We start from the raw sequence: 25,369 nt of genomic DNA on the forward strand, positions 1-25,369 counted from the left end.
AATTAGAACCACAGCTTATGATTTTGAGTGATTTACAAAGATTCTGTACTATGTTTTAAAATAAATTTCCAACAAATTCTCAGTTTTCTGAATGAGAGTTTTATGATGGAAAGTTAGGAATTATTTTGAGGGAAATGTTTCTTCCAGGGCTTTTGAGGGTTAAATTGTTCATTTTGCTTTTTTTTAAATAGCTGAATATAAAGTAAATTTATTATTAAAGTATGTACACGTTTCAAATTGGTATAAGCAAGCCAGTGGTATAGTGGCATCAGCACCGAACTATGAGGTGAACGGTCCCGGGTTTATATCCGTCTGGCTTCTTGCAAGTTTTTTATCTGTGCTGGGTTGAGCATCAAGCTAGCAAGTCAGCCTTATTTTAAAAAAACATATAAATAATAAGGAAACAGCAAAAATGCTGCCCGATGTGCCACAAGGCGCGAAAGGAACAATGTATGTGGTTTTTTTGCATGCATTTACAGGAAAATAAAGAAATACAATAGAATTTATGAAAAACTATACATAAAAACATATTAGTATGTTTTTTAATGTAGAATAGTAATAAGTTGCTAGCACCATATCTGAGTACAGTCTATTAGGTTTGGCAAGGTAGGAAATGTAGTCTGTATTGATTACTTTATTCACACATCCCTAATTCATAAGGAACAGACAATCTGAGGTCGAACAGCATCTGTACATGGAAAGGAATTGTAGACATTGTAAGAGGAAACCCTGCATTAGGACTAAGGGAGAGGGTTGCTGGCTAGTATAAAGAGCAAAGGGAAACTGATGCGAAAGGGAACAATGGGTGGTTAATGGATCTTGGAGGAATGAAGGATGACAGGCAAAATGAGTCTGTTAGAGGAGGGAAGAAGTAGAATTTGGAGACAGAGGTAGCTAATTCGCCATCCTGCACCCATCCTTAGACACTGTTTCCTATCTCACCATTCTCCCTGTCTTTACTGCCTGTCTTCACCATTGTTTCTCATGCAGTACCTTGACCCAAAATATTGATACAATGCACACAAATTGCTGGAGGAACTTAGCAGGCCAGACAGCATCTATGCAAAAGAGTACATTTGATGTTTCGGGCCAAAACCCTTCAGCAGGACTCTTTTTCACTGATGCTGCCTGGCCTGCTGAGTTCCTCCAGCATTTTGTGTGTGTTGTCTGCAGATTTCCTCGTGTTTGTGACCAAAATATCGACAATTCCTTTCCTCTCACAGATGCTTGGGTGACACAGTAGCATACCAGTTAGCACACTCTATTACACCTTGGGGCATTTCAGTGTGGAGTTCATTTCTGGCGCTGTTCTGAAAGGAGTCTCTGTACTCCCCCACACCATGTGGAATGTCTGGGTTTTCCCCAATGAAGGGTCTGCTCCACGCAGTACTGCTAAGTAAATAAATAAATAAATAAAACGGTTACTCAGCCCACTGATGCTTTCAGCAGATTGTTGCTTCAGATTCCAGCTTTGTTTCTCCTATTTGCTAACTTGTGAGATTTATGCCTGCTTACTTTGTATCCTGATTTGACAATTACTACACATCTTCAACCTAGTCTGATTGTTGTGCATGAATAGCACAATATAGAATAATACTCAGTGAATCACTAGTTTGAGTTTGCTTACAACCTAGCATGAACTGTGCTCAAAATCTGAAATCAACGTTACTAGCTACATTTAATTAGTTCCTTTAGAAGTATAAGGATAATCATCACTTCTGTTTGATGTGGATCATTTGTTACTAGCAGGGCCATAATAAATTATGATTTGCATTTATTTTGACATTCAGTGATTACAAATTGATAATGCTGTGCACCAGTCCACAGATAATGTATGAATGAAGTGATAATTCCAAGTTAGCTGCTGCACATTTCAGTATTTAGTTGAGAACAGAGAAATTGCCCTTATTAAGTAAACAATTAAGCATCTTAGAGGTGTGCTAAAAGCGTAACACTTCCTGGAGGAAGCTTATGTTGACGTCATTTTTGAATTGAATTCAGGTTTGAAGTGTTAATGTTAATAAATCATCTTGCCACTAATCAAACATAAAACAATGACCATGCGGTGATAATTTTAAGAGCTAACTGGTCACATTATCTTGGAGCCATTTTCACTTCATTAGCTTGGCTAATGTATAATAATGTTGACTCTGTTTTTGTGAAACATCCTCTGCACACAAGTGCACTCTCCCATACATCTCATATGTTTGTTTACTTTATGGTCTCTCACTTTCATTTTCACTATCTGCACTAATAAAGGTTTTTTTTGCAAGTGTAAGATATCCCAGTAAGATGGTTAAAGTTGTTTTTCACAGTTATGAAACTAACGTTGAATATATTTGTAGGATAGTGTTTGGGCAAGATAGACTCAGTGAATTTATACCTTGCAGGGTTGTTTACTTGTCATTGTTCACTGATTTGCCCATTGTCTTTTTTTTGACATTTCACTAGCTCCTCTTCTTGGCTTATTGCTTATTATTTGAATTTTTGTCATTTAAAAAAATTTATTTCAAGCATATTTGAAGGATAAATAGAGATAAAAGATACTCCACAGGTTTTGTGCTTGCTTCTGTCAGATGTTGCAAGAAGTCTGTAAAAGTAACACACACAAAATGCTCGAGGAACTCAGCAGGTTAGCCAGCATATATGGAAGTAAATAAATGGTCAACGTTTCAGGCTCAGACCTTTCTTCAGGACTGAGAAAGAAGGGGAAAAGCTGCCACAACAAGAAGATGGGTGGAGGGGAAAGAGGCTAGCTGGTATGCGATAGGTGAAGCCAGGTGGGCGGAAAAGGTCAAGGGCTGGCGAAGAAGAAATCTGATAGAGGAGAGTGGGAGAAAGGGAAGGAGTAGATGACCCGGGGGGAAGTGATAGGTAGATGAGAAGAGGTGAAAGGTAGGAGTGGGGGGTATTCTTTTTACCAGAAGGAGAAATCAATATTCTTGCCATCAGGTTGGAGGCCACCCAGACAGAATGTAAGGTGTTGCTCCTCCACCCTGAGGGTGGCCTCATCTTGGCACAAGAGGAGGCCATGGACTGGCATGTCAGAACGGGAATGGGAATTAGAATTAAAATGTTTGGCAGTAGAGAATTTCTGCTTGTGGCAGACAGAGTGGAGGTGCTCGACAAAGCGGTCTCTCAATTTATGATGGCTTTCACCAATATAGAGGAGGCCGCTTCGGGAGCAGTGGACACAATAAATGATCCCAGCTGATTTGCAGATGAAGTGTTGTCTCACTTGGAAGGACTGTTTGGGGCCCTGAATGTGGGTAAGAGTGGAGCTGTATGGGCAGATAGGTGTATGGTAGTTAGGCCACTTGCAGGGGTAAATGCCAGGAGGGAGATTGGTGGGGAAGGACAAATGGACAAGGGAATTGCAGAGGGAACAATCCTTGCAGAATGGGGAGATAAATATGTGTTTAGTGTAGGATCCCTTTGGAGTTATGGAGGATGATAAAGTGATGGGTAAGGACAAGAGGACTGTTGTCACTGTTATGGCAGAGGTGAGTAATTGTGGCTACAGGCAGTCCCCGAGTTATGAGTGTCTGACTTACGAATGGAGGAAGGAGAACACTGTCCGCCATTTTAAGTCGTTGCCATTAACACTGTTGAGTGTTTAACTTTGTATTTTGCTTAAAATGTTCTTAGCAAGATTCACCTTGACACCCCCCCTTTTCCAGTCAGCACCGCCCCCACTTGTCCCATTTAACCTGTCTCAGTGCGGGTGGACTTTAGGACCCGGGGCAGCACAGGACCCGCTGCCCGTGGCTGCTGCTAAATTCGCAGTGTTTCTGTTCTGTTGATGGAAAATGATCACGATTGAAAATAAAGTGGAAATAATAAAGCGATCGGGAAGAGGTGAAATGCCATTGGTCATGGGAAAAGCATTAAGCTACAGTCGGTCAACGATCAGATCAGTTTTAAAGGGTAAAGGATAAAGTGAGAATAATGGAGCATGTGAAAGGCCCTGCCCCAATGAAAGCTACAATTACTACTAAGCAACCCACTGATTTAATTATTGAAATACATACATTTCTTAAGTGTTTTATATGCATAGAAAGGTAAAATATAATACTAAGACAAACGTTTGACTAACTGATGCTAAATAATACTAGATGTACCTATTCCGACTTGTGTACAAATCCGACTTAAAGACGGACTCAGGAACAGAACTCGTTCCTAACCCAGGGACTGCCTGTATATGTATCCTGTAAATTACAGAATGATACCAGGTGAATTGTTGTCAAGTCACTTTTTATTGTCATTTCGACCATAACTGCTGGTACAGTACACAGTAAAAACGAGACAACATTTTTCAGAACCATGGTGCTACATGAAACAGTACAAAAACTACACTGAACTACATAAAAACAACACAGAAAAAACAAGGCTGTAGCTTGAGTATAGGAGTTTTCCTTTTAGACAGACTGCCGGCCAAGGCTAATGAGTCCAACTACCCGGGTTTGGAATCGGAGCTGTTCTCCTTGGCTGGCTGCCACCCAAGGTTAATGAGCCCTGCTTGCCCTCCTAGTTATACTGCTGGCTATTCAGTTGTGCCATGACAGGGCAAACTCAATAATAAAAGGGATGCCACGTGAAGGTGTTGCTATGGGTACAGTAGTGTAGGAGAGGCCATATGCTAGTGACCTTCTGCATGGCAAGCCAAACAGTGGTCCTGTGGCGATCACTACACCTGGAAAGGAGAGGCTACAGGAGATGCTACACCTTCCTTAGATGAGCAGGACATCCAGTCCAGGACTCGCGCGTCCCCACAGCAAAATACACGTTTACTTTATAATACAGTACTATACACAGACATTCACAGCACAGTTAATTTTTAAATTGTCCCATCTAGGCCTTAAGATTTAATTGCTGTGGAGGCTTTCTTACTCTTGTAGAATAGCATCTTTCCTGACAGGCTTGGCAGGTGATACGTGGCTATGAAAACAATCTGAGGTTTGAAGGCTTAGGAGTTGATTCTGAGACTGAGAAGTGGTTCTGACAGCTCTGGACACTTTTCTTCCCTTTTTATTTTTTGGGGGTGTGCATCTTGATCTTGGGAAACTGCATTTAGTTCTCTGGAGTGTGCTCTTGTTAATCCTTCTAATGTTCCCTTTATGAACTTGACCTCTCCCCTTGGTTCCCACATCCACAATGTCATCGGATGAATCCTCTGTTTTCATATCTCCATTTACTCCTTTTTGATCTTCCATTCATCCAGCTGGGTTTTGTCTTTCAATCTACTTTTAGAAGCAGATTTTTATTTCCCACTTGAAGTTCGTGCAATAACCTTAATACACACAGATTCTGGTTCTTTATACTCACATAAGCTGAAAGCTTGAAACTTTCCTGAAGCTCCTTGAATGGTCTTTCAGCTTAAAATCAAGCCACATTTTGCAAGTAACTGCCCGATTAACGTATCAGAGGCTTCCTCGGGTGCGTTGTCTACAAATACTGCTTTTATTGCGTTCATGATTCCTCTGAGCAGTATGGTCCTTCCTTGGTCCAGTATGCTTTCCAACCAGAGGTACGGAGGTTGGCACCAACACCTGTTTGTCTTCTGTTGAGCAACAGTTCATGGTTTGCAGCATGGATGCAGTTGTGGCATCATCCATTACCTTTCTTAGTTCACTTTCAGTTTACTCTGTCGCGGGGATGTGGCATTCAAATGGTGGATGGATCTCTAATAAAGTTGTAGTAGTCTTAGCCAATTATGCCCCTATAATGCTGGTCCTCCTGTTTTATCACATACAAGCTCAATGTGGTTTGTTACTGTATTTCACACAGGAATGAACTTTTCTTCAGTAATAGTTCTTATCTGGATATCTGCATGCTTCTGTTCGGTATCTTTGAAATGCCATTCAAATGCATTTTGTGGAATGACTGAAACAGCTGAACCAGTGTCCAATTCCATATGAATTAATTTGCCATTCTCTTCTGGCGTAAACCATATTGTTTGTCTGTTGCTAGTATACACATTGTAAATCTCAAGGCAAGTCAGTCCTGTCTCACTCTCATCATTATCAGATTTTTCATCAATAGGATCTGGATTGGTGCTCTTTTTGAAACTGTAACTTAAATTTTTTATCTTTTCCTCTCCCTGTGCAGTCCATTTATATTTGTCCATCTGACATACTCTGTATGTGTCCTTCTTTGTTGCATTTCCTGCAAATTTTGATTTTAAATCTGCATTGATCTAGTGTATTGAGCCCCTGCAACAATAACACAATTTGTTTGGCCAGGCCAGTTTCTGTTTAGGTGTTGCAATTCTGTTCACACTCACTTTCATTTCTGACTACAATTATTTGCATCTCTGGCTGCAGTTTCCATTCAAACAGTGATTTCAACTGCTCTTTAAATCTGTGCTGTGCTTCAGTTAGGAGCAGTTTTTGAATGCTTTCTTGTAAGATTCCACAAATTAAACAATCTCTTAGTCCGTCATCAAGTCCGTTACCAAACTGTCAATGCTCAGACCATCTCTTTAATTCAGCCACGTTCACTGAAATTGGCTCCCCTTACCTTCTGATTCCGCTTATGAAACCTAAAGCGTTCTGCAATTAATAATGGTTTTGGTTCTAAATGTTCTACATTACTTTCATAATATCAACAAAGCTCATTTCAGATTGTTTGGTTGGAGCAGTTAAATTTCAAAGCAAACTATATCCCTTTATATCCAAAGCACTCAATAATATTGGTGCTCGTTTCTCTTGGCTATTTCATTTGCTTCAACATACCATTCAATTTGCTCAGGTGTCTCTAGTGGAATCAAACACACCAATCTTTGCGATGTCGCCAGCCAGTATAGCTCTTTTTAAAAAATTATTTTATTGTCTGGTACCCACTCTTTATGAACCTGTGAATTCTTTCGTTTTCTGACTTTTATTTTTAACTCAACAGTCTCTGTGTGTGCTGGGCTGTTTTTTACTTGCCATTTCCTCACTTTTTTTTAGTTTGAACGTCTCATTGTGCTTCAACAGGTCAATAGCTGTCTCGGGTTCATTTTAGAAATACCTCATTGCCACTTCAAAAGTTAAGTTTTGTAACTTCAAAACATCAAACCAATTCAAAGGAAGATACGGGAGTCTGAAATGTGAGTCTAACTTTGGGTGAGACCCACACGTATCACTTGGTAGTGTCTTGGCATTTGCATTTCAAGCATTTGTGCATATAACTCACAATGAATTATTTAAATAAGATTGCTTATACTTAATAAGCAATATAATTAATTATATTTGCTACAATATATAGAGAGACCTGTTTTCACTTTTACATGAAAGGGTCCTTTTCTGTTGATCAGTGTCAAAAAAAACAAATTAAATCTACTGTAATTCAATGTTGTAAAACAATAACACATGAAAGCTTCCAAGGGGAATGAATACTTTTTATAGGCACTGTGTGTGTGTGTGTGTGTGTGTGTGTGTGTATTTGCTCAAATATTTCTTAAATATTAAATACTGAATATGAATATTCATTGAACTGATCAAGATGTACTTGCTGAAATTTTGCTAACTCTTAATATTAAGGCCACTTTTTTAAATGATGGTGTACAAAGTCATCTTCATATTTTATCTGAAGCATCTCTGCTGTTGCACTAATAACAATAAGGAAAAAAATCGGAATTGGGCTACATTGACCATTTAGTAACGTCATGGCTGATACTGTGCCTCAAATTCAATTTTCAGTTCAATTCCTACATCATTTATCAGTCAAATTCCAACACCTTGATATTTTATGAATGTGAAATTTGAGCCACAATTTCAAAAATACTTTGCTGATAATTAGAATTAATACAAATGCAGCTTCTCACTGTGAAATCCTTCAATATAACATATCCTGTTTAGAACCAGAGTCTATAGAAGTGGGCAGAGTTTCTGAATGAGTAATGGGTAGCTTCAGAATAGATGAGATTAATTTTCTTCATTCATGGTGGTATATCTTTTGGAATTCTGTGCTCTGGAGGCCTAGTCATTGTGTTCTTTTGCAAAAACCTGGATGTTAAAGGAATTAGGGTTTATGGGGATGGGAGTTGAAAATGAAGCAGATGATCAAGTCTGCTCTCCAATCGATTAAAATCATTACTGAAAGTCCAAGTTCCTATTCCAGCTATTTATTTATGTTCCATAGTTGTATAATTTGTAACAAATATGTTAATTGTTTCAAAGGTAATAATTGTCAAAAATCTATTCTTGTTTTAGGAAGAAACCTTAGCTCTTCGAAAAGAAGGAATCGGTGTAGTTTTGGATTCTGAATTACCTCATTTGATTGGCATTGATGATGACTTGCTTAGTACAGGAATTATTTTGTACCATCTCAAGGTGAATTTGACTGTTATAATCTAGAAAATATTAAATTGATTGTACCTGAAGAATTGAATACAGATTCTATTATAAAAAATTTTAAACCGCTTTCCTTTGCTGTAATATATTGTAAGTTAAGATCTAATGAGGTTTGTATCAATAACTTAAAAAAAAACCTGAGATTTAGTCAAGAAAGTAGATTCACACATAAAAGTGGTAAGGATCCATCTACTACGATACAAGAAGTTCTGCAGATGCTGGAAATCTAGATCAAAACACACACAATGCCGGAGAAACTCAGGCAGCATCTCTGAAAGAAAATGTACACTTGAAGTTTCAGGCCAAACCCTTCATCAGTGTAGAGTCTCAGAGTTCCTCCAGTATTTTGTGAGAATTCATCAGCTAATGACAAAATGTACAAACTTAAGTATTCATTGATTTGAAATCCAGACACAGAAGGAACATCGTGGAGAGTTTTCTCTAAATTGTACAAAGTGATGTAGAGGAATAATAATGCACAGTTTTCATGTATTGAACAGTATTTACTTCATTGTCCATAAAAATATCATGTTTCTTTCAAATGTAATGTTCCAGATTTTATTTTAAAATCATTGATTGTGCACATTTCTATTTAAAATGCTTTAACATATTTACTATAAATATGACTAAACTAGTCATTTAAAGTAATTAATTCAGCTTCTTAAATGAGAACCAAAAGTAGCTCTTTATTATAAATATGGTAGATTATGTAAGCTGAATTTATATTCCTTATTATGAATATTATTAACTCCAAATTAGGACATTTGGAATGAGAGTCTCTTAGGTTATTTATTTTGATTTTATTGGTTTAGCAGTAATTGTCCTTTCACTTTGCTTCCACCTGATAAATATGTGTGATTTTCCTCAACAGGAGGGCAAGACGTATGTTGGGCGAGAAGATGCCGCTACTGAGCAAGATATTGGTTAGTTGATCTATTCATCTTAATGCCTTGCATGCCAACATTTCCAGAGATACCTGAGATTTCATCTGTGGCTACCTGCTCTATCTATTCATCTTAATGCCTTGCATGCCAACATTTCCAGAGATACCTGAGATTTCATCTGTGGCTACCTGCTCTAGCTCATTGTTATATTCTCAATAACGATACTTGATGACCTGAAATTTCCTTCCAATAAATCTGAGAAAATGGATCCCCATTACAAATTACATTCCTTAGCCATTCATTCGATTCCTTTTCCTTGCAACTATTAGGTTGTCTAATTGTTGCTAACCATGATTTCATGTATGCCCCTGAGGTAAACATCTAAGGTCTGGAATTCTTTTTCTGAATCTCCTTGCTCTTAACTTCATCTCCTCTAGGTTTCTTCGAACAAATTTAACTGCTTTGCCTTAATTATCTTACGTGGCCATGTATTAACTTATAGTCATAGTGCTAATTGGTTATACGTACAGTACAGAAACAGGTCCTTTGGCCCTACTCATTCATGTTGACAAGTTGCCTTCCTGACCTCGTCCAATTTGCCTGCATTTGGCCCGTGATCCAATAAGTATTTTCTTAGCCACATACCTGTCTAAAATTCCTTAAACATTGTAATTGTATCCATCTCAACCACATCCTTTGGAAGCTCATTCTGTACATTCATCACCCTCTGTGTGGAAAAGGTTGCCCCTCTGAGTATTTCCCCTCTCACCTTGTCTATACCCTCCAATTTCTGACTCCCTTACCCTGGGAAGAACACTCTGCCCATTCACCTTATCTATGCCTGTCATGGTTTTACATGCCTGTGTAAGGGTATCCCTCAGCCTCCTATGCTTCATGGGGGGGGGGGGGGGGGGAAGCCCCAGTCTCTTCTCAGCTCTCTATTCTGGTAACATCCTTGGAATTTTTTTAATGCACCATTTCACCACTTTCCAGTAGAAGTGGTAGAGGCAGGTTCAGTATTGTCATTTATAGTAAAGTTGGATAGGTATATGGACAGGAAGGGAATGGAGGGTTATGGGCTGAGTGCGGGCCAGTGGGACTAGGTGAGGGTAAGCATTCAGCTGTAATGGTTATATGGTTATTTCTAACTTAATGACATCCTTCCTACAGCAGGGTGACTAAAATTGCACACAATACTCTCAAGTTCTGTCTCACCGATGTCTTATGCAATTGAAATATATTGTCTCAACTTTTGTACCCAGTGCCCTCATCAATGAAGGCAAGGATACAATATGCCTTCACCACTTTGTCTATCAATGTCTCCACTTTCAGGGATTTAAGTACTTGTACCAGAAGTTTCTTTGTTCTATAACACTCTTGTTGTTTTGCTATTTACTGTGTAAGTCCTGCCCTTGTTTAACTTGCAAAAATGCATCTCTTCAGACTTTTTCCTGAGTTAAATTCCATCTGCCATTCCTTGGTCCATTTCCCCAGTTGATCTGAATCCTGTTGCAATATCAGATAATCTTCACTGTCCATTATAACACCAATTTTGATACCATCCATAAGCTTACCAATTACACCAACTACATTTCATCCAAATAATTAATAAAGATGACAAACAGTAGTGGAACTAGCACCAATCTCTATGGCACACTTATAGTTGCAGGAGTCCAATCAGATAAACAACAGTTCACAATCATCCTCTGATTCTTACCACTAATCAAATTTTGTATCTAGTTTAATTTTGTATCTAGCTTACCCGAATCCTATGATATCTAACCTTCCTGATCAACTAACCATATGGGGCCTTGTCAAAAGCTTTGCTAAAGTCCACCTAGACAATGTCTACTGCCCTGCCCTCATCAATTCTCGGCCCACTCTGCAAAAAGAAGCTCAATCAAACACATTATTTTAATGTTTATTTTATCTAGATGTTGTAGCAGAATGTGTATGTATGACTTTTATTGAAAATAACTTGACATCCAGCTGTACCTCTCCACTGCAACATACTCGCCTGTGCTCTTGTGGTGTCTAACTGCATGTCCTGTCTTGCTTGAAGAACCACGTCATTAAGAAGACTGAAAGTATTACCTTTTGTATGTGCCCTTAACTTTGTTACTTTCCCTAGTCGATCCATTGGGCTATGTCAAACAGTTTTATGGGTCTGTTTACTTCTATTGAACTACCTCCATCTTCTCCATCATAGAGTTTTTTTCCCTGGCGCAATAACAGTTGCCCACTTCCACATCTACCTCTGTCTCAACTCAACTGCAGCTGAAGATTCTTTCCATACATTTGTCAGTTTTTCTTAGTGCACCTCAGTTTATGAAAACCATTAGACCTTCAGTAGTTTCTGCACTCCTAGCACTTTGTTTTTGCTGCCTGAACTGGCATCAAATTCACTAAAAGTCTTTCAGCCTTATCCCTCACTATATTCCTCTTTGAGGCTTCATTCTCCCCCACCCCCATTCATTAATCTTTGTTCTTGTTCTTATCACTTTCCTGCTGTTAGTTGTCCTGAAGCTTCTAGCAATTACTCTTTATACGTGTATGCATTTTCTGTGCACTGTGCCTGTTTTAAGACATTCTTTAAAATCTGGCAAAAGGTTCGAGATTGAATTACCTATAATCTTTCTTTCACAAGAAATACAGAGCTGGCTGGCGGCTTAGTGGCAACAGCGCCGGACTTCGGAAGCGAAGGCTCCCAAGTTCAGACCCAGTCAACCTCTCCCCAGGCATGCTTTCCATCCATGCCAGGTTGAGCGCTGAGCTAGCCACTCAGCCTTGTAAAAAAAAAGGTTCGAGTCAGGAGCATTCATGCCGTGACCCGGTTAATCTGAAAGGAGACCAATCCTGACACTATGCGCCAGACAAGAGTGGCTGACTGTCTGGTGTGACAAGCAATGAATTGAAACAAGAAATACACAAAGAAAGTTAATTTTAGGTGAAAGTATTTTGCTTTGAGACACCATGTCCTCCACCCTATGCATTTGTTTTCTACCACTATTACAAAATGCACAAAATATTGCTGCGGTTGCTCACCATGGCAGCTCCAACAACAAACCTATAACCTTTTTCTACAGTGAACAAATTCAGCTGTGCATGGGAACACGTTCACCTAAATTCCTATCCAGGTCTCAAGCCTGCATAACTTTTATTGCTGACCTCTCATCTTCCATTTGGTCTGAATTCTGTAGGAGTACCTTAAGCAAGATTGAAATAATTCCAGAAGGAGTCTTATCACCTCTTAAAAGCACTTCGAGATGGGCAATAAAAGTCTGGTCAGTGATACATATATCATGAAAATGAATAACAAAAAAAACAAACCTTACTTGTCATATCTCCTTACTTGTCATCTTCTTAACTTGTTTACCTCATAAGAAAACTTGGAGGCAATTAGGTTTAATAAAATTGCTACATAAATACAAATTGTTATATTTCACATTTGTATTTTATACGTTTTGAAGCCTAATTGCGTATTTATTGTTTCCCAAAGATCTTGAGGAAGATTTACTCCTATAATGCAGCAGTATTTCACATTCTGAAATTGTCCATTCAGTAATCGGCTTTCCTAAACCCGATTCATTTATGGCCATTTTATCAAAGGTCGTACTAAAATTTGGAAACATTTCAAAATGGTGTTCAGATTTAATCATATATCTTTGGTTAACTATATGTTCAGAGCTATTTAGTGTAAGAGTGACCTAAACTACAAGTGGAAAAAGCAAATGTTATTGATAGGTAATCATATTTGCATTTACCAATTTTCTTGCAGTGCTCCATGGACTTGATTTAGAAAGTGAACACTGCATCTTTGAAAATCTGAATAACAGAGTAACTGTAATTCCACTGAATGGTGCACAGTGTTCAGTCAATGGAAATCCTATTAATGAGTCTACTCAATTAAACCAAGGTAAGTGAATTCAGGGGAAATGTTTACTTAATAACTATATCAAGCCTATACATAATTTGAAGTAGTGAGTGAAAGAGAGAGACATTGTTGCAAGGCAGGAGCTATTTGAAAAGAATGTCTCATTTGGGCGTGAGTTTTATTTGAGCCAATAAAAAGAAAAGGGAAGTGTAAGCGGAGCTCCATTGTTGGAGTGGGCCAGTATTAGAGTGAGGGACTTTGACTCAACAGGCTTGGGTAAGCATGGGTGGAAGTTCTAAGTAAGTTTCTTGCAAGTTTTTTTTTTCTTTGTCTGTCAGTACATAGCTAGTTTGCTGATAATGAGTCTAGAGTTAGTTGTGTGTTCCTTGTGTAAGATATGGGAACTCTGGGAGACTTCAAGTCCCTTCTGATAACTACATCTGCAAGAAATGCATTGAGCTGCAGCTCCTTAGAAACTGTGTAAAGGAACTGGATTTGCAACTCGATGACCTTTGGCTGATATGGGCGAATGAGAAGGTAACAGATAGGGGAGGTAGTCATCCCTAAGTTGCAGGAGGCAGATACTTTAGGTGAAAAAAAAGGTATAGGCTGCCCATGCAGAGAACACCTGTAACCATTCCTTAATAATAATATACCGCTTTGGATTCTGTTGAGAGGTATTGGGACGACTTATCAGCAGGAAGCTGCAGTGACTGGGTCTCTGGCACTGAGTCTGGCTCTGTGGATCTGAAGGGAAGGCAGTGTGAGTGGGGGGTGGTTAGAAGAGGAGTTCAATAATGATAAGGGTTCCATAGTTAGAGGAGCAGATTGGAGATTCTGTGAACATGAAAAAGAAATCTGGATGGTATTTTGCCTATCCGGATCATGTCCACAGCATTGTTCGGGGAATGCCTAGTATATTGGTACATATTGATACCAACAACGTGGGTATGGAAAGGGAGGACATCCTGAAGAGAGAGAATAAGGAGTTGGTAAAAAGCTGAAAAACAGGACCCCCAGGGTAGTAATCTGGATTTCTGCCTGTGCCACATGCCAGTGAGGGTAAGAATGGGAATGATACGGCAGATGAATATGTGGCTGAGGAATTGGTGCACAGACAGGCTTTCAGATTTCTGGATCATTGGGATTTCTTCTGGGTAAAATATGACCTGTACGGAAAGGATGGGTTATGCCTGAACCTGAGGGAGACCAATATCCTTGCAGGATAAAACTTTTGGGGAAGGTTTAAACTAATTTGGCAGGTGAATGAGAATTGGAGTGATGGAGCTGAGAATGGGGAAGTTGGCATACAAGTAGATGCAGTGTGTCGTAAGACTGTGTGGTAGGACAGGGAGATGATAGGGCAAAATTGCAGTCAGTGGGATGAGCTGAAGTTTAACATGGTAGTAAAATCAGAAAAGGTTATGGATATAGGACTAAAGGTGGTATACTTGAATGCACGCAGTATATGGAATAATGCAGATGATCTTGTAGCGCAGTTAGAAAATGACACATACTACATTGTGGGCATCACTGGGTCATGGCTGAATAAAAATCATAGTTGGGAGCTTAACATCCAAGGATACACATTGTATCAAAAGGACAGGCAGAAGAAGTGGGGTTGTTCTGTTGGTTAAAAAATGGAGCAATTTCTTAAAAGATGTAGAATTGTTATTGGTAGAGTTAAGAAATTGCAAGGGTAAGACAAGACACTGATGGGAGTTATTTACAGGCCTCTGAAAAGTAGCCAAGATGGTGGATACAAATTACAATAGGAGATAGAAAAGGTATATTGGAAGGGCAATGTTATGATAGTGATGGGGAATTTCAATATGCAGTTAGATGAGAAAGTCAGATGGTTGCTGGATCCCAAGAGGGGGAATTTGTAGGTTGCCTACAAGATGACTTTTTAGAGCAGCTCGTGATTGAGTCCACTAGGATAAAGCAATTCTGGAACGTATAATGAACTAGAGTTGGGAGCCCAAGGTAAAGGAACCCTTGGGTGACAGTGATCATAATATGATAGAATTTACCATGCAGTTTGAGAGGGAGAAAATAAAGTCAGATGTATCAATATTACAGTGGAGTAAAAGGAATTACAAGGCATGAGAGTGGAGCTGGCCACACTTCATTGGAAGGGGACACAAGCAGGAATGATGTCAGAACAGCAATGGCTGGAGTTTCTAGGGTCAATTCACAATGCACTGGATAGGCATATCCCAGGAGTGAAGAATTATTCTAATGGGAGGATGAGGGCTGACAAGAGAAGTCAAAGACAACTTAAAAGGAAAAGTGAAGGCATATAATATAGCAAAAATGAGTGGGAATGCAACTAAAAAAGCCCTAACGAGAGAAAAGATGAAATATGCAGGTAAGCTAGTCAATAATCTAAAAGTCTTTTCAGCCATAAAAGAGAAGTGAGAGTGGATATTGGACTGCTGGTATATGATGATGGCGAGTTAGTGGTGGGGGGTGGGCACAGAAATAGCCAACAAACTTCTGTCAGTCTTCACTGTGGAAGACTCTAGTGGTGTGCCAAGGGTTTGAGCATGTCAGAAGGCAGGCAGAAGCAGAAGTAGTTGCTGTTACTAAGAAAGCGTTTGGGAAGTCGGAAGGTCTGAAGGTAGATATGTCACCTGCAGCAGATGGTCTACACACCACAGTTCTGAAAAAGGTAGCAGAAGAGATTGTGGAGGCATTAGTAATGATCTTTCCAGAATCACTAGATTCTGGAATAGTTCTGGAGGACTGGAAAATTGTAGTCTGACTTCAGTGGTTGGGAAGATGTTGGAGTGCATTATTAAGGATGAGGTTTCATGGGACTTGGCACATGATAAAGTAGGCTAAAGTCAACACAGTTTCTTTCAGGGGAAACCTTGCCTAACAAATCTTTCAGAATTATTTGAATAAAGAACAGGAAGGATAGGCAAAGGGGAGTCTGTGGATATTGTTTTCTTGGAATTTCAGAAGTCCTTTCACAAGATGTTGCACATGAGGCAGCTTAACAAAATAAGAGCTCAAAGTAAAGATTCTAGTATAGATAGAAGATTGGCTGACTGGCAGGAGGCCAAAGAATAGGAATAAAGGGAGCCTTTTCTGGTTGGCTGCCAGTGATTAATAATGTTCTGTAGGGGTTGGTGCTGGGACTGCTTCTTTTCAGTGATTTGGATGATGAAATTGATAGCTTTGTGGCTGGGTTTGCGGACAAAGTAAATGTTAGGTGGAGCGGCAGGTAGTGTTGAAGAAGCAGGGAGTGTTCAGAAGGACTTGGACAAATTGGAGAACGTGGAAAGAAGTGGCAGATGGAATATAGTGTAGGGCAGTGTATGGTTATTCACTTTGGTAGAAGGAAGAAAGGTACAGACGATTTTCTAAATGGGAAGAAAATTCAAATATCAGCTGCAAAGGGACCTGAAAGTCATCATGCAGGATTCTCTAAACATTAACTTACAGGTTGATTCAGTAAATTGACAGGGTGATTTCGGTAAATGCAGTGTTAGGATTCATTTTGTTGTGAAGAAAAAGCATTTCAGAATGTATGTTGTATACGTTTCTCTGACGTTAAATTTGACCTTTGAACCTTTGAGACAACTGGAGTATAAGGGCAATGCTTTATAAGCATTGGTCAGACTGCACTAGGAGTATTGCGAGCAGTTTTGGGTCCCTTATCTAAGAAAATATGTGAGGATCCAGAGGAGGTTTACAAAGATGATGGAATGAAAGGGTTAACATATGAGGAGTGTTTGATGGCTGTACTAGCTGACATTAGAAGAATGAGAGAGTTCTGACTGAAACCTATTGAACAGCCTAGATAGAGTGGATGAGGAAAGGATGTTTTCTATAGTGGGTGGGGGGAGGTCTAGAACCAGAGGGCACAGCATCAGAATAGCTATATGTCCATTTAAAATAGAGATGAGGAGGAATTTCTTTAGCCAGAGGGTAATGAATCTATGAAATTCATTGCTACAGATGGCTGTGTCTTGAATAGTCACGGTGTCAAAGGTTACAGGAAGAACACTGGAGAAGAATTGAGCAGGATAAGAAGTCAGCCATGATGGAATGGCAGAACAGACTCGATAGATGAATGGCCTAATTGTGCTCCTTTGTCTTATAAAGGATATATGCACTATATTGGCTATGATTGAGCAAAAATAGCTGTGTAAGTTCCTGCTCAAAAGTTGTATTATATACAAACACAAAAACTTACTTCAGGTGCTTGTTTAATTTCAGTGTTGTAGTAACAGATGGAAGGTACTTCAAATCAGGTTAAATATTTATTTTTACCTCCTAGGAACCTTTTGGGTCTTTTCAAAACCCAAGAGCAATATGTTATTCATAGGATTAATAATGTAATACAGTATCCCTCTACCTATTGAGTATCAATTGAATTGGTGGGAAACACAAGAGATTCCGCAGATGCTGGAAATACAGAGCAACACACAAAATGCTGGTGGAACTCAGCAGGCCAGGCAGCATCTATGGAGGGGAATAAACAGTCGATGTTTTGGCACCAAACATCAACTGTTTATTCCCATTCATAGATCCTACTTGTCCTGCTGAGTTCTTGCAACATTTTTGTGAGAATCGATAGGAATTCATTTCAGCAATTGCACAGCTGTAATGCACCTGATAACTTAAAAGTTCTGTATTTGATGTGAATTAAATGAATACATTTTGACAGAAAGATTGTAGCATTTTAGACCTATTTTAATACTGATGAGGAAAGCAAGTTATGTAAGTATTTTGAAATACTTACTGTTATTTCAAGAATTTTAAAATGCCTGGAGATATTCAAAATTTTTAAATTTCTGTCTCAGATATTTAATGATTTGAGATTAATTGTTAGTTCTTTTTCATAGTAAACTACACAGTTGCAGCCACTGGTTCATGTTGGTGTCTGAGTCGAGTATTTTTGAAATAGCATGTAATAATGTGAAATGCATGCAGCCTTACATGTAATGAAAATCCTGCATGCAAAACTGCACATTCCTTCTCTTCCTTGCCATAGCAAGAACACATTATAGCAAATGAGGATGGAAAGGATAAAAATATACTTATTTTTATATTTTCATTTAAGCATTATTGATTCTCATTGTACAAGAGATTGGGGATTCAGTATCAGCAGTTTGATATTAAATATTAATGATATCTTATTGAATTATTCTATCAGCCTGAAAACTGATGGCCTCTTCTTGCACTACTTGTTGAAAAGTATTACTTAATTGTAATTTTCTGAGACAAGGGGTAAATACTGTTCTTATGAATAAGCATCCTCTAGTTTTGTTCGTACTTTGTTATAATTTAGACATTTGTAGTCACTTTGCTCAAATATATTCACAATAGAATTTCACTATATCCATAAATATTGGTGAATTAAAGAATTCAGATTATTTTACCTTCCCTTAAAGGAGCTGTCATATTGCTGGGAAGAACCAATATGTTCAGGTTTAATCATCCTAAAGAAGCCGCTAAACTCAGGGAGAAAAGAAAGGTACGTCAAGAAGTTTAAATAACCAGAATTTTAATTAAGTTAAATGAAGAAAGTTTTCAAAGATCTGCTAGGTTAAAAAGGTAATCATGAAGCCATAACAAAAGAAATAATAGGTGCACTATTCTATTATTTGTCCTCTTGACTGAGGCAGTTTGAGCTTGAATTGAAGCTATAAATGATTGTTGCACTTAAGTAGTTTATAGGTTATATTTCAATTGAGTCACCTGGAAGGAGAATGAGTATTAGATTTGACCAAGGGGAAAATGCACTTTTTAGTTCTGTGTCAGATAACTAGGGGCGTGATCTTCAAAGAATTTAAGATGACATAGTGTGCAAAATGTTGATCTGGTTATTCTGGATAAATTTTAAAACATGAACATTACATGGTCATATTGGTTAAATTAATGTTGGACATCAGAATCAGGTTTAATATCAGCATATGTCATGAAATGTATTGTTTTTCAGCAGCAGTACAATGTAATACATATTAATAAAAACAACAAAATTGCAATAAGTATATATAAAAATATATATACAATATATAATAAATTTAAAGATGTCTGTAAAAATACATTGGAATCATAGTTAGAATTACTTTGCTATTGAAAACACAAATGTGCAGGTTCTGTAGCCAGCACCACAGAGAACAAAATTCCATCTGAAATCACAAACCCATTCATCTGTCAATATGATAGTGATCCGTGTGGTTGGTTGGGCAGCATTCTGCTCGTCCCTAAGGTTTTTCAATTAATCCATTGGTGTCTCATGTCAGCTAATCAATGTTGGCTTTGATGATGAGCAGCTAATCTCCAGTGACAGACCTAAGCAAGTTGAAAGGGGCTTTCAAAAGGAAAATATAGGTTTTTATCTTCACTGTAAGATATATATTCAGAAGTGTCTTGGATTAAGTTGTGATGCAATGAAGTTGAAGCCACAGCAGCAGAATCCTGCTGAAACATTACTTTCCCAGTATTTGAGAGACTCCATGTTTAGTTTAGATTTTTTATTTGTGGTGTCCATGGTTAATAAACTAAATATCCCTACATTTTAGGTCTATGGTTCTTGATGTATTATTTTCTGTCTACTTTTGCAGAGTGGATTGCTGTCTACCTTTAGTTTGTCCATGACTGACCTGTCCAAATCATGTGAAAGTCTTTCCACTGTCATGCTTTACAACCCAGGGTATGTAAGGAATGTAATAATATAACTACAATTGACGGAATTTCTGTTCATTTTCATTTTTGTTGAATTCCACTGCAGTTTTTCCAAACAGTTTTTTTAGATAGTCTGGTAAAACTCAAACTATTTATCCTAGTTGTTAGTAGTCACTGACATTCAGTGAAGTTCTTAAAAGGTTTTGAAAATATATTGTTCTGTAAATAAAAATAATGAGAGGCCAGTTTTGGAGAGTGAGCCTTTTAAATGCTATTGTGACAAAATATAAAATTTTAAAACATTATTAAGCAAAAATGTTTATTAAAAGGGCTTTACTTTTAAAAATATAGATAAGTAGGGCTTTGATGCATCTGCAAATCTAAATCTAAACTCAGAGTAGAGTAGGTCACTTGGCCCCTCAAGTCTGCTTTGTCAAATAATGAAATCATGGCTGATGCGAATAAAATGTATTTAGTTATTTAGAGATACAGTGTGGAATAGGCCCTTCTGTCCCTTTGAGCCACACTGCAAGCAACCCACCTATTTAACACTAGCCTAATCACGGGGCAATTTACAATGACCAATTAACCTACTAACCGATATGTCTTTGGACTGTGGGAGGAGACTGGAATGCTTGGAGGAAACCCACATATTGATGCCCAAAAACACAGAAACCATTTTACTTCAAATCTACCTTATATACTCTAGGTAACCTCTATTGTTTACAAAATTATCCTTAGTTCTAGATTCTCCCACAGAAGAAACAACCTGTCTATGCTGTCCTGTCAAGACTTTATCTATGTTTTAATCAGGTCTCCACTAATTCTTCTAAAGTCTAGTTAATACAACTCAATCCTTGCTCATAAAACAACCTGACAAATCTAACTATTAGTCTCATAAAGCTTCTTTAGTGTAGTTCCACTGCATTATTGTTCTTCCTTCAAAAAGGAGACGAATATTTACACCATACTCCGAGTATTTGCCAGTGCCCTTTGTGACTAACACACAACCTTCTTACCATTATGATTCGTCTATGTGCTTAATTGACAAATAGGTAACACATTTGTTTTTTTTTTAAATCTTATGAAGCCACTCTGAATCTTAAGAATTTCATAATTTTGGCAAACATATTAAAGGTCCTCGGAAGGAGGATGTCAAAACCTGGTGACTTGCCAACCCACAGCTCCAACAATTTACTCAGTGCCATTTCCCTGAGAATTATTACTTATTACCTTCATTCTTTCCAGTTTCCAAGTTACAGTTATTAGCTGTTACTTGTAACCTCTATAACAATGGTTGATGCAAAATATCTGTGTAATTCATTAGACACCACACTTTACATTATTTACTCAGACTCATTTTCTGCAGGATTAACTCTCACTTTCATTCTTTTTTAAAAAACTTAGTTATTTTAGATTTGATTACTGTTTATTATTGTATTTATGACCAGCTTTTTATTGCACTCTAGTATTATAATTTTAGTCATTCTTTGCTGTTTGTTATTATGTCCAGTTTTCTGTTCTGCACCCTTTTTCTATGTATGCTTTTCATTTAAGCTGGATTTGTTTTTAACTTGACTGCAAGTGGTGGTCAACTTCTTTGATATTCCTTCTTGTCAGAATGCAGCTGCTAAGTGTACTCTTGAAGATCCTCTAAAATGTCTACACTGCATCTCAATTAGCCAGTTCCTTAAACAATTGCTATTTGAGTCACACACACAAAATGCTGGAAGAAAATCTCCATAGATGCTGCCTGGCCTGCTGAGTTCCTCCTGCATTTTGTGTGTGTTGGTCGGATTTCCAGCATCTGCAGATTTTCTCTTGTTCACTATTTGAGTCATATAATTTTTTTATATTTTCTACAATTCCATTCACAGTATATGATTTTGAAAATAAATACCCTGTGCAGGAAAGCTAGTAATTCACTATGGGTACATGAAAAGTGAAAATACATAAACTATACTTTAAGTTCTTGGATTGGTACTAAAATTATCAAAGCAGCTAATTTAACCACCAAATTAGAAGAGTGATTTTATTGTAAAAGTATGTATATTCATATTTATTACAAAATTAGATATATCAAATTATAAAGTTTTAAAGCTGCAGTATAAAGATATATCTCAGTTTTTTTCTTATTATTTTAAGACCAAATTAAATTTATGTAAAGCCTTTTGCAGTGTGAAATCTCTACAGATATCTAATATTACCAAGCAAAATTGGACACCAAACCAAACAGAAGTATTAGGATGTATGACACTTGGTCTGACATACATTTGAGAAATAACTTGAAAGGGCTGAGTAAGATAGAATGTGGAGAGGTTTTAAGTTGGAAATTCTTGGGCTTGAAATTAAATAACAAAGCATTATTGGTAATTGTGAAACAAAGGCAATCATGAAAAGTGGAATTGTAGGTATACAAAGAGCTGCTGAAGTCATAGTGATTGATTTACAAAGAGATGCATTAGAGTTGTGTTTTTAAGCATTTTTTGGAATTATTTTGTAAATTGTAAATTGAGAAAGCTAGTTGGAATGCATGATTGGGATTTTGGTATAGTGTATTCCTCTGCATGGAGAATAGTGTTATTTATTATAATTTTGCAAATGAAAGACTTGTATCTCAAAATCACAATGGTATTGTTAGCAAAATGTTTGTAAATTAAGGAATACCTATAGTTCCCTGACCCCATAGCATGATGCGTCCTCCACCGTGCTTTACAATAGGGATGGTGTTACCTGGGCAATGTGCAGCAACATGTTTATGCCACACATACCGCCTGTTGTTGAGGCCAAAAAGTTACACTTTAGTCTCATCTTACCACAAGACGTTCTTCCACATCTTTACAATATCTTCTAAGTGACACTTTGCAAAAAGCCAGGGCTTCTTCCATAAATCTCCTTTTTGTGCAATGCCTTTGAGACCGTGGAGCCATGAACTTCATCTCTAGTTGCAGCTGCTGATTTCTGCAGCTCACTCAGTGTGACTGTTGGCAGTGAAACCTGACTATGTTAGTATATCAGTAATCACAGTAGGAGGCAGATATACTAACATAGTCAGGTTTCAACAAAACTGGGTAATATTATAGAGAAGTAAGTAGTTTTGTTGATGGAGAATATATAGTTTTGAGGCTCACCTGATGCAAACTGTCTGATTTGGCATGAGAAATGGAATGGCTTTGACAACTAATGAACAGAGTTTGTGGTCTGGGCTAAAATCAGTGATGCAGAATTTTCTGGAAAAAGACAAAATGGGGTAGAGTGCTGGGAGATAGAAATAATGGGCTTGAAGTGAATTTGTAAACGTATTCTTCCCCCAGTCCTTTGTTCGCATAAATGAGGAATTTTGATCAATTTAACTGAGAATTTTTATTTGTGAATCACGTGCTCTTCCCCCCCCCCCACAGTAGAGCCCAAAAAAATCAGAGAAAATTGTTAAGCATGAAAAACTAAAAATTCAAAAACTGAAATGTCAGCAGTTCAAAAGTATTCACCCCCTTTGCTCAGTACTTGAACCACCTCTCGCAGCTATTACAGCCAGTAGTCTTTGTTGGATAAGTCTCTATTAGCTTTGCACAACATGATGGAGCAAGATTTTCCCATTCCTCCTTGCAAAATTGCTCAGGCTGTGTCAGGTTATTTGGGAACAGTGGTGGACAGCAATCTTGAGGTCTTGCTAGAGATGTTCAAACGGGCTAAAGTCGGGACTCTGCCTAAGCTACTCAAGGACTTTAATTCTCTTCTTTCAAAGCTACTGCGCAGATGCTCTGGCAGTTTGTTTTTGGTTGTTGTCCTGCTGAAAGAAGAACTTCCTCCCCAGTTTAAGCTTTCTAGCAGAGGCTAGAAGGTTTTTATCCAGCACCTCTCTGTATTTAACAGCATTCATCTTCCTATCAGTCCTGACCAGATCTCCAGTCCCTGTTGTGAAAAGCATCCCCATAGCATGATGCTACCTCAACCATGCTTTACAGTAGGGATGGTATTACCTGGGTAACGTGCAGCAATATGTTTATGCCACACATACCGCCTGTTGTTGAGGCCCAGAAGTTATACTTTAGTCTCATCTTACCACAAGACATTCTTCCGGATCTTTACAATATCTTCTAAGTGACACTTTGAAAGAAGCCAATGCCTTTGAGATTGTAAAGCCACGAATTTCATCTCCAGTTGCAGCCGCTGATTCTGCAGCTCACTCAGAGTGACTGCTGACATCAGAGTAGCCTCTCTTACGTGCCATTCTTCGCTGGTGACCAAGTTTAGAGGGGCAACCTAAACTAGACAGTGTGGCTGTGGTTTCATATTTTTCCCACTTTTTCACAACGGACTGCACTAAGCTCTGAGGTATGTTCAATGCTTTTGAGAAGGTTTTGTACCCTTTCTCAGATTTGTGTTTCTGCCTTTCATTTCCCTGACTTGTCTTGAATGCTCTTTAGTCTTCATTTTGGTTTGGTCTGTTGAAAATCTAGTATACTGTTGGACCTTAAAGAGAGAGGGTATTTATTCTCATGAATTCCTCCAGGGCGCCTTACAGAGTGGTGATCTTGAGCAGCAGATACCATTAATTGATACGATTAAATATTCCTGTTTCAGCCTGATACAGCTGAGAATCACAACTACTTCCAAGGTCCACACAGTAATAAAGATGTCTCAATGTGATTGAGTAAACTATCGCTGCTTCAAACTGACAGAAGCAATGCCAATTGTGGCTGTACTTTCGAGCCTGATTCTGTGTAGGAAACGTGGCTGTAGGTCAGAAATACAAGTGTGTTTAGGAAACGGGGTTTTAGACTTCCTATACTGACTGTCTTGCTGGTAAACATACCATCTCTAGTAAATAAAGTTGAAGAGCTCAGAGCTAGGGTGTTGTATCAGAGGGACGTTAGGACCACGTTTACCCCAAGTTTCATGGAATCCTGGTTAACCCCTTCCATACCAGACACAGCAATTCAGATTGATGGGTTTACTGTAACCGTCAGGATAGGCCTGGAGGTATGTGCCTCAAGATCAACTACTCTCGGTGCACAAATATATAATAGTTGTCCCAATTCTGCTCTCCAGACCTGGAGTACCTTGCATTTAAGTGCTGTTCATTTTATCTGCTGCGGAAGATTTCTGTGACCATTTTGGTAGCAGTATACATTCCACCTCAGGCCAATGTCAAACAGGCTGTAGATGATCTGAGCAATGGGATCAATATGCACAAAACAGCACACCCTGGTGGCATCATTTTTGTTTAACCAGGCCAGCAAATCACTTGTGGTAGCAGAGGAAACAACATTCTGGACTACTGTTACACCACCATCAAGAATGCCTACCATGCTATTCCACGCCAACACTTTGGGAAATCAGATGGTTGCTGTGATGCGTATAGTGGGTAGCGCTTGTCGCTCTCACTTTCAGCTTCCATCACTGGCCAGCAGTCTTACAGACAGATAGACATACTTTATTGATCCTGAGGGAAATTGGGTTTTGTTACAGTCGCACCAACCAAGAGTAGTGTAGAAATATAGCAATATAAAACCATAAATAATTAAACAATAATAAGTAAATAATGCCAAGTGGAAATTAGTCCAGGACCAGCCTATTGGCTCAGGGTGTCTGACACGAAAAGGAGAGCTGAATGTGTGAGTCTTTTC

General features: G+C 38.3%; 1 protein-coding gene across 3 annotated transcripts in view; it reads left to right on the forward strand.

Moving 5' to 3' along the window:
- The window catches only part of kif16ba (kinesin family member 16Ba), a 163,964-nt gene that overhangs the window by 66,405 nt on the left and 72,190 nt on the right, over positions 1-25,369 (forward strand). For all 3 annotated transcript variants that reach the window (XM_073051259.1, XM_073051260.1, XM_073051262.1), the window contains exons 13-17: positions 8,196-8,315; positions 9,208-9,259; positions 12,999-13,136; positions 18,503-18,585; positions 19,679-19,767. In XM_073051259.1, coding sequence (XP_072907360.1) covers positions 8,196-8,315; positions 9,208-9,259; positions 12,999-13,136; positions 18,503-18,585; positions 19,679-19,767 — 482 coding nt within the window. The remainder of the gene's footprint in view (positions 1-8,195; positions 8,316-9,207; positions 9,260-12,998; positions 13,137-18,502; positions 18,586-19,678; positions 19,768-25,369) is intronic.

This window comes from Hemitrygon akajei, chromosome 7 (assembly GCF_048418815.1).
Source record: "Hemitrygon akajei chromosome 7, sHemAka1.3, whole genome shotgun sequence".
In the NCBI taxonomy this organism is placed as follows: domain Eukaryota; kingdom Metazoa; phylum Chordata; class Chondrichthyes; order Myliobatiformes; family Dasyatidae; genus Hemitrygon; species Hemitrygon akajei.